Source organism: Colobus angolensis, unplaced genomic scaffold (assembly GCF_000951035.1).
Source record: "Colobus angolensis palliatus isolate OR3802 unplaced genomic scaffold, Cang.pa_1.0 Scaffold300, whole genome shotgun sequence".
Taxonomy (NCBI): domain Eukaryota; kingdom Metazoa; phylum Chordata; class Mammalia; order Primates; family Cercopithecidae; genus Colobus; species Colobus angolensis.
In genome coordinates this window covers 488,901-499,458 of record NW_012116267.1, presented here as the reverse complement: position 1 = coordinate 499,458, position 10,558 = coordinate 488,901, and the positions used below count along the sequence as shown (strand labels likewise).

The following is a 10,558-nucleotide window of genomic DNA, read 5'->3' as shown; positions in this document are numbered from 1 at the left end:
CCAAAAAAAATTAAAAAAAAAAAAAAGAATTGACACTCTCCAGCTTGCCTCCCACACCTCCGAAAACCAGAAAGTTCCAGCTGGGAAAAGGCAAAGCCGCTTGCTCCCATAACCCAGAGGTTCAGAAAGGGAACTTTGGTGAACATCAGTCACGTGGGAGCTTTAAATCTCCAACACCCCGCACACCCCAGGCCAACTAGCTCAGACCCCTGCAGTGGGAACCCGGCGGTAGAATTTGTTAACGCTCCACATGTGATTCCAGGGAACAGCAAAGCCACCAACCACTGCTAGACTTTACCATCAGAGGCGTGGGAGGCAAAGACGTCCAGTGACACAGGCCTCAGACACGGCGTGAGAAGTCTACGCTGCCCGTCCCAAACACACTCCCCTAGACCCAACCTGCTTCCTCTGTGACATCCTGAACTCCCTTTTATCTGTCAGCAGTTTAGTCTCCCTTTGTGATTATCACAGCAAAAACTGGAATTGTTGACTGTCCCAGTCATTGCCGAGTGGGCTCTTTGTTTCTCTGGTCTTGGCCCTATCTTCTGAATCTGGGCATTAGGAAGAGATTTCAGGGTTCTGAGCAGTTTCTGTGGCACCAAGACAATGTTTCCAACTGCAACAGGAGAGCCTCTCCCCCAGCACGAATTCCACAGAAATGGGAGAAGGCCTGCTTTGGGCTCACTCACCCCTTCTCAGCCCTCTAATAACAGCTATGCCCTGTATGAGATCCGGGTTGTCACTGTGAAGAGGAGGGGGCTGTAAAACTGAAATGGGACCATTCGAGGCGAGGCTGCAGCGAGACAGACTGGCTCACTCTTTGCCCCGCGGCTAGGCCAGGGAGTGGAGCTGCCCGGTTCCTCCAGAACAGCCTGCAAGGTGAGGCAGTCACATGGCCTTTCACAAAGCAAAAACCAGACAACACAAATTGCTTGAAGGTGGCGGGTCCCCTCCCACACCCTAGAATGCCTAACTTAGGAGGCAGAAACAGGTATCACTCACACATCAGAGGCAGGAACTCAGACACCAGACACTGCTAGGTTCTAATCCCTGCCACGTGATGTGGGAGAAGTCATTTGACCCGTCTATGCCTCAGCGTCTTCAGCTCTAACAAAAGATGGAATACCTACGTCACTGAGCTACTGTGACAATTAGATGAGAAAGAGGGATATCATGCCCGGCACCAGGGGGACACAGTGGCTGTGAGTCCCACTCCACCTTTTTTTTTTTTTTTTTTACAGACAGGGTCTCACTTGTCACAGGTGGGTGACAACCATTTGGGTCAGGGGCATGCAGGGGTAAAAGAATTTACCAAGACAGCTGTAGGTAAAGAAAGGCAGATTTATGTGAAGAAGAATGAAAACATGTTGTGAGGAGGCAACGGGCAGATCAGCAGAGGAGGAGCCGACTGCCAGAGACAAAGGTTCCTAGAGATTTATAGGATGGTTTCAGCTGCAGAAGACTACATGCAATAGTGATAACGCCAGGGCTGCAAGGAGCTAACGTGCCTTTTTCTATCAGCCAAGGCGTCTGATGATAAACGGAAGTGTTTGATGTTAAGTTGGGTGCAGGAGGACTGTGGGTAATGTACGTTATCTGCACTGGAGGGCTATGTGTCCTGGACCATGAAGAAAGGGAGGCCGATAACTTACCTGCTTTCTCTCTTTAACTCCCTCAATCCTGCCAGCCTGACTCCTTTGGCCTAATTAGGCCTCCACAGATTTGTCATCCAGGCTGGAGTGCAGCTGTGTGATCATAGTTCACTGCAGCCTCAAGCTCCTAGACTCATGTGATCCTGCTGCCTCAGCCTCCAAAGTAGCTAGGACTACAGGCACGCAGCACCACACCCAGCTAATTTTTAAAAATTTTTTGTAGAGATGGGGGTCTCACTATGTTGCCCAGGCTGGTCTCAAACTTCTGGCCTCAAGTGATCCTCCCACCTCAGATAATAACAGCACCTGCTACTATGTACCTTGTTAATTACAGCCATCAAGGTGTGGAGTGGTAACCTTACATTTTTATTAAATACATTGTATTTTTGGGGAGTTTTTTTGTTTTGAGACAGAGTCTCACTCTGTTGCCCACACTGGAGCGCAGTGGCATGATATTGGCTCACTGCAACCTCAGCCTCCTTGGTTCAAGCGATTCTCCCACCTAAGTCTCCCGAGTAGCTGGGACTACACGCGCCCGTCACCACACCCAGCTTATTTTTTGTATTTTTAGTAGAGATGGGGTTTCACCATGTTAGCCAGGATGGTCTCAATCTCCCGACCTCGTGATCCGCCCGCCCTGGCCTCCCAAAGTGCTGGGATTACAGGCGTGCACCACCGTGCCTGGCCCGGGAGATGTTTTTTTTCTTTTTTTTCTTTTTTTTTTTTTTATTTTCTTATAGCCTAATGTTAAAACTACATAGAATAGAAGGATATTAACACAAGAAAATAGTGAAAGGTTGTAACATGAAGATGAGAAACACCCTCTGAAAGGCGAGAGGGATGAGCACAGGAGAGAAATGTTGGTGAGGGCAGGCGCTGGTGTGCTGTCGGTGGGACTCTAGCATGTCTGGGGGATGCTGGCATGTGTGTGAGACACAGGAGTGTTGTGTGGGGACACTGGCATGTGTGTGGGAAATGCTGGCGTGCTGTCTGTGGGGACACTGGTGTGTTGTGTGAGGGGTACTTTGATGTGTGTGTGGGGGTCGCTGTCCCACTGTGGGGGGCTCTCGTGTGGGGGTCGCTGTCCTATTGTGGGGGCGCTGATGCCTGGATACACAGTGGGCCGGGCTGGAGAAAGATGCATTGTTCCTGCTCCTTCCTTCCTCCGTTTTTTTCCCTTTAGTTCCCACAGGGCGTTCTGGACTGTGGACTGTAAAAAAAATCCTTTTACAAGGGATTCCTGACAAGGCTGTTCAAATATCAGCCCACAAGTCATGGGTTCTGCTACAGGTTCCCCCTCGGGACAAAACCTGCTGCCCAGCATTTACCTATAGTACTGACGGCAGCAGCCGACCACTGAGGAGGAGCCAGAATTGCCTCCGCTGGACCCCAAGGGCCCCGGCCAGGAGTTTCAGTGAGAAAGCCATTTTCAGAGAATTACAGACCTATTTTCTATTTCTGTTTCCTCAAACATCACTGCCAGCCTCCAGACTTAACATGCTCCACAGAGGAGGGCCTATTCTATTCTTAGCTGGAAAGATTCTCCAGGAATGCCTCCAATCATCCTTAACTTCGTGCTGTCTGTCCCCTCAGGCCAAGTCAGCAGTTGGAGGTTTACCACCCAAACTCAGAACCAGACACCAACAGGGGTGCGAGTCTTGAGGAGCCTCAGGCACACCCAAAGCACCAGCAAAGAGAAAACCAAGAAAGAAAGATGGCAAGGGGGCGTCCAGGGAGGGCAGTGATTGGAGAATAAGGAAGAAAACAGGGCCACTGGTTAAACAGCAGTGCAAGCTGCCTCTCCCTAGGTGGGGACAGATGGGTTTGCTGCCCTCAGAATGATTTTACAAGAACAGCTTGCCACTGGAGTCTTGGAGTCCAAAACAAACCAGCAGCCGAAAGGAAGTGTGTGGAGCCACAGGTTTCCTGCAAAGGGTCTGTGACTTCACATAACTAGCATTGTCTACAGTCTCATACTACTATTCTTCAAATAAATGCAGATCTGCTGTGCTGATGGAGTACTACTCAGCTGTAAATAAATGCAGATCTGTGCCGATGAACTCTCTTACTCAGCTGTAAATAAATGCAGATCTGCTGTGCTGATGGAGTATTACTCAGCTGTAAATAAATGCAGATCTGTGCTGATGAACTCTTACTCAGCTGTAAATAAATGCAGATCTGCTGTGCTGATAGAGTACTACTCAGCTGTAAATAAATGCAGATCTGTGCTGATGAACTATTACTCAGCTGTAAATAAATGCAGATCTGCTGTGCTGATGAACTCTTACTCAGCTGTAAATGTTTCTGGGTAGCTGCTTTTTGTCACTGTGTTTTTAATTTTTATTATTATTTTGAAAGACAGGGTCTCACTCAGTTGTTGCCCAGACTGGAGTGCAGTGGCACGATCCTGGCTCACTGCAACCTCAAACTCCCAGGCTCTAAGCCGTCCTCCTGCCTCACCCTTCCGAGTAGCTGCGGCTACAGGCACGGGCCAACCCGCCTGCTCATTTTTTAAATTGTTTTGTTGGGGGGGGTGGGGGAGGCTCATTATGTCACCCACGCTGTTCCTGGACTCCTGGGCTCAAGAGATCCTCCCACCTCAGCCTCCCCTAAAGTGATTACAGGTGTGAGCACCGCACCCACCCATTATGCATTTTTTCTAATAACTGGATGAGGCAAGCACAATGACCACGTAGGGTCTGCAAAGTTTTTCATGTTCAAGGGGCTGTCCATTCTGAAAGGTGTAAAGGAATTAACATATTTAGGTGCATTCACAGGGAAGAGGAGAAAGAAATTCTGGCACAGCACCTGTCATTGTCAATAGTTTCCCGGGAGCCCAGCCTTGCAAGTGGTTGACATGCTGCCGACAGCTGCTCTGCAGAATTGCTGGGACTAAGGCCACAGGTTCAGAAAGCTTCAAATGGTTACTACCGGGCCCTCCACATAAGAGTCTGCCCACTCTCCATACAGCATATGATGAAATACACTGCTTTATACTGAATATTGAAAAAAAGAAATATACTGCAACTGTTGAAACATAAACACAAACTGTATATACAAACAGGGAAAGATGTTCAAGAAATCATGAGAGTTTTATTTTAAACTCTGCCTGCCTTCTGAGGCCAGCAGGCCCCGTTCATCTGGTTTCGCTGGGCTCCAGTGAGAAAGGAATTTCAGTTCTTGGGAAGAATGAACCCTGGGAGGGTAAACAGGACCCTGGGCAACATTGTCTACGCAGCCTCTCCAGCATGGGCCTGAACAGGACCAGCAGCCCCTGTGTTACTTACGCAGGCAGTCCTGAGGCCACAGGCAGCTGAGAGCTGGGCAGGAAGTATCCCCTTTTCCTCACCCAGGGTCTGAGCAGGATCAAAACTCAAGAGTAAGAACAGAGGCCAAACCACCACCGTGGTTTGCAATCAGCTGACCTACACTGAACCCCAGAATCAAGCAGACAGGCCCACCGCGGATGGGTCAGCTCCCCAGGTTGGAAGGCCTGCCCAGGACAGCCGCCAGAACAAAGCAGAAACGGCCGCTGGCTAAGCCAGTCACTCTTCCCAAGTGAATAATTAGACAAGCGCCGCCTTGGGAGGTCAGGAGCATGCTTAGAGGACATTCCCTCCTCCTGGAAGCCCTGTGTCCCCTAGGGGACTCTTCAACGCCCACCTCAGTGCAGTCACATAGGGAAGGGCTGGCGGCTGGGCCACCCTGGTGGGAACCCAGGACTACCTCCTCACGCTTCCCCACACCCACTGCCCAAAGCCACCCACCGCCAACCTGCCCCTTAACCCAACGGTATCAGAGCATCTTAAAAGCACAACCACTAGACTCTGAGAGCTGCTGTGTCAGATAAGAAGCAGGCCCCGTGGTGACAGACCACACACGGACGCAGCTGGCTCCTGGCTCCCTAGCAGTCCGCCTCTCTCCTCACAGTTCAGCACTTTATTCGGAAGAGCAATAGACGTGCTATCCAGACAGCCTGTCCACCTTCACTCACAGCCTCATAGTCCCAGAACCTGTGCTGCCCCCTGCAGAAATCCTGCACATCCTGGGGGCGGCCACCGCCCCAGCCCACCATGACGCTCTTCAAATTAACTTCTGTTTCTGTAGGAAAAGCAAAAAGAAAAGGATGAAGTTCCTAATTGTTGAGTAGATGCCACTCTCAACTCTAAACTATATAAATTTAGTCCATCAAACCTTAGTCTAAAATGTGTGACTAACACCCACCAGAGGAGGAGACCAAACACACTTTGGTGAAATCAGGTAAAAGCTGTTTGCAAACTGTGCAGGGTCTCGGCAGATGCCCTGAGAATCTTTAGCTCTTCCATCCACAAGGATTCCACCAAAGTTAGTTGGTTTATTAGGGCCTCTTTTTCAGCCTTCATATGAGACACCTGAAAGATATTTTTTAATTATTGTTATTGCAGTTATATATATATATATCATAGAATGTACCTTTTTAACTAATTTTAAGTGTACGGTTCAGCAGCATGAAGTACATTCACACTGTTATAGATCCACCACCACTCTCCAGCTCCGCAACTTTTTCTATCACCCCAAACAGAAACTCTATAACCATTTATCAATAACTCTATTCCCCTCTTCCCCAAACCCCCAGTTACCTCTGCTCCACTCTCTGTCTCTATGAACTTGCCTATTCTAGGATCCTCACAAGAGTGGAATCATACAGTATATGTCCTTTTGTGTCTGGCTTATTTCATTTCCATAGTGTCTTCTATCTTCATTAAAATCACTCTTTAAATCCCAGGCATGTTTCCATACGAATGAGCTGATTCCTCACTTAACTAAAACATTTACTAAATAAACACATCAATGAGAAAAAATGCTTGAAGTCATACAGTAACTTTTACTTTTTACCTTTTTTACTTTTTACCTTTTAATAAAAGGTAAAGGCAAAGATACGGAGTCAACCTAAGTATTCATCAACAGATGAAGAAAGAAAGAAAACGTGGCATATATACCCAGTGAAGTATATTCAGCCTTATAAAAAAAAAAGGAAATAAGGAAATTTTGTCATTTGTGACAACATGGATGAAGCTGGAGGACACGCTGTCACATGGCAATAAGCCAGCACAGAATGACAAATATTGCAATGATCTCACTCTATGTGGGCTCTAGAATCGTCAAACTCAGAGAAGCAGGGAGTCAAATTGTGGCCACCAGAGGCTGAGGGGTTGGAGGGGATTAGGGAGATGTTGATCAAAAGACACAAAATCTCAGCTGGACAGAGGATTAGTTCAAGAGATCTACTGTACATCGTGGTGACTAGTTAGTAACAACATATTATGTACTTGAAAATTGCTACGAGTAGATTTTAAGTGTTCTCACCACAAAAAAATAAGTATATGTGATCATGCATATGTTAAATAGCTTCATTTAGCCATCTACAATGTATACATATTTTAAAACACTATGTGGTACACTATAAATATATACAATTAAAAATAAAGAGGCCAGGTGTGGTGGCTCATGCCTGTAATCCCAGCACTTTGGGAGGCTGAGGTGGGTGGATCACCTGAGGTCAGGAGTTCGAGACCAGCCTGGCCAACATGGTGAAACCCCATCTCTACTAAAAATACAAAAATTAGCCAGACATGGTGGTGGGCGCCTGTAATCCCAGCTACTCAGGAGGCTGAGGCAGAAGAATCGCTTGAACCCAGGAGACGGAGGTTGCAGTGAGTCGAGATTGTGCCACTGTACTCCAGCCTGGGAGACAAGAGCAAGACCCTGTCTCAAAAATAAAATAAAAGGAAAAAATAAAGAAAAAAATTGAGAGAAAAAGCATAGGGACAAAGTTAACAGTCAAAAATGGAGGCCGGACACAGTGGTTCAGGCCAGGCACAGTGGTTCACACTCGTAATCCCAGCACTTTGGGAGGCTGAGGTGGGTGGATCACCTGAGGTCAGGAGTTCGAGACCAGCCTGGCCAACGTGGTGAAACCCCATCTACACTAAAAATACAAACATTAGCTGGGCATGGTGGTGGGCACCCGTAATTCCAGCTACCTGGGAGGCTGAGGCATGAGAATCGCTTGAACCTGCGAGGTGGAGGTTGCAGTGAGCCAAGATCATGCCATTGCACTCCAGCCTGGGCAACAAGAGTGAAACTCTATCTCAAAGAAAACAAAAATAGAGGTAATTATATCAACATTTATTTATTTAAGGCACTAAACAATGCTCTTATGAAATGCACTATCCCTAATAACATGTACAAAACAAGGAACTGCTGAATCAAGACACTTCTTTAAGGATGTCACATTCTAGAAACATACCTTTTGAAGCATAGCATTAGTCTCTTCTATGAAATAATAGCATATTTTCTGGGCTATGTCCAAACTTGTCTTCTCATTCGTATCTGAAATTACTTCCCCAATAAGTACTTTTTTCCAGCATGTACTAGAATCAAAATGTTCCATGACACAATTTTAGCAGGCTCTCAAAAAGCAGACTTTTCTATTTCAATGCAACACATAAACTCCTCCTATTTCTCCAGGAGCATAATACAACCCATTCCATAAGCAGACTCCCCAAACCTCCACGCCATTTGTAGCTCCTGTGTGGAAGATGACCAGGTAATAAGAAAGGAGGAGGAGAAGCTGAGAAGAAAAAGCACGAGGGCTGGGTGCTCTCTGCAGGCAAGGACTGAATGCTATTATCATCACAAACCTGTGTCTGACCCATAAGTGAACGAAGTCCTATCCCCGGCCATGGGAACGAAGCCAGCGACAGAGCAGGAGGGCGAGTCCACAGCCGAAAGGCAGAGGACTAAGGAGCAAAGGTGGGAGTTTTCCTTCTCTTCAAGTGACAGTCTGTCCAAAATAGTAACAAACTGGGACACAATTCACAAAGCCAAATGCTCTGCATCTGGAAGGAGGAATCTACAGCAAGCCTCTATCCCCATGAAGGTCATTCCAATGCTCTACTACAAAGGCTCGCAGGAAATGGGGCTAAGTCAGCAGGCAGGGCCCACTCTGGCAGGTCTGCTGTGGCAGGTGCAAGGGAGCCACAGGAGGATGCGGAGCAGAGGTGGCAGCACCAGACCTAGACACCAGAAAGAACTACCGGGAGAAAGAGGATGGAGGACCGGATCCTGAACACTGAGAATCTGGAAGTGGAAGTGGCTTCGAAGGGGAGGAAAGATGGCTGCTGTGGAAGTAAACAGGAGCCCATTAGAATTCAGAACAGCTGGCAAGACACAGCCCAGAATAGTCTCAGAAGGCTTCAGCTTCAGAGATGACAGGTGAAATGAGTTCTAAGGAAAGAAAAAGGAAGTGACTGTGTGTCAGGCATGGTGTTCATGAATAACCATTATCTAATTTAATCTTCACCGTTACCTAGCAACGAAAGCACGATTATCCCCATGCCAGGGCTCACTCAGGAAAGCTGAAGCACCCACCCTAAGTGACAGAGCTAATGAGAGGCAGAAAGAACTGCAAATACGCATCAGCCAGAGCCCACACATGTTTTCTCCACCACCACCCACTCAGTAAGCAGTAACTCAAATGGAAGAAAAGAGGCCTAAGGAAGACCTCTGGGAAACAGCCAGTTGTTGTATTTAATTTTAGGGTGAAGTGTCCAAAAAGGACTCATACCTTGTTGCCAGAAGGATTTAAAGAAGCTTACATGAATGCACACGAAATAAAAGGTAAGATGAATGAAGGCAGAAAACAAGACAAAGGAAGAAGAGGGGAGAAAAGACAAGACACAGCAGGAATGGGCCAGTGTGAAACCGCACGCCCTAACATTAGGTACGTTTGGATGGACCTCAGATTTGCCTCTCAGTTTTCCAGCGAACAAGAAAAAGAAGGAAACATCAGTTAAAGAATTCATAGTATCTGTAAGATAAAAACACTCCATTTGCTAAGAATAAAAACAAAAACTATGTTTGGTGTTGAGACCAGGGAGAAATTTTACTCCAAAAGTTCCTAGAGAAAAAGAAGGAAGCAACATCATCTCATCCACAAGAACAGGCATCACGGAAGGGGCACCATCTGCTCCCAGGCACTGTGCCTCATCTCAGGCAGTCCTCCCAACTGCTCAAGGACAGCCTGCACCATCTTCAAGAGGTTCTCCCTGGATATCTAGCAGCAGAAGGTTGAAGGCTGCTCTCTCTGCCAGGGACTCAGGCCGAAGCTGCCCCTGCACTGGGTACAGCACAGCTGGATATGCCAACAGGTGGCTGCGGGGAGCAGGACTGACAGCAGGCAGGAACATGAGGGAGCCTGGCCAGGATGCACACCCACACCAGGGGCTCCCCAACCTGCCTCCCCCATGGAAAAGTCCAGCTCTTCAGCCAGGCTTCTGGATCTGGCCCAGGGCAGGACCGACGTTAGGAGCTCGAGCTCTACTTGTCCTGGGCAAAACCTACCTACTCTCAGACTTTCCTCTGAACAGTGCCAATGCCCACACTTTTTAAAGGATTTCAGATCACCAGGAGGCAAATATGAGTAGAAACAAAAAAATTATCAGAACTATGTATTCTGATTATGATTCTAAAACCACAATTCCAAAACAGTGAAAACTTAGAAATGAAACATTCACTACATGGGCAAGTTACATAACAAAAAAGCAACTTCAATGTAGGACATTCCTTTTTCCTCCCTGGTTGGGTATCTGAATGCAAGCCAAAAAACAAACAAACGCTCCAAAGTTGTATCTAGCCTGTTGCTACAGCTTAAGACCAACACATGTGAAACTTACAATTTTTCAGCTTCCAGACATAACAACTTAAGGGCTGTGAGTAGCCTCCAAGATGGTCCATCCCATCCGAATGTCAAATTTCTGAAGCAGAAAAACAAATACTGACAAATCCGTCATTTCAGTATTTCATGACCTCACAGCAAATGACTGAAGAGTCAAACACTTTTTATTTTTTTTATTTTTTTATTT

General features: G+C 47.1%; 1 protein-coding gene across 1 annotated transcript in view; it reads right to left on the bottom strand.

The window, feature by feature from the left end:
- Positions 1–4,454: 4,454 nt before the first annotated feature.
- SETD4 (SET domain containing 4) overlaps positions 4,455–10,558 on the bottom strand; it is a 45,894-nt gene continuing 39,790 nt past the window's right edge. The window contains exons 9-12 of the mRNA XM_011950020.1: positions 10,370–10,450; positions 7,942–8,065; positions 5,877–6,043; positions 4,455–5,753 (exon numbers count right to left, since the gene is read on the bottom strand). Of these exons, the coding sequence (XP_011805410.1) occupies positions 5,909–6,043; positions 7,942–8,065; positions 10,370–10,450 (340 nt within the window). The 3' untranslated portion in view covers positions 4,455–5,753; positions 5,877–5,908. The remainder of the gene's footprint in view (positions 5,754–5,876; positions 6,044–7,941; positions 8,066–10,369; positions 10,451–10,558) is intronic.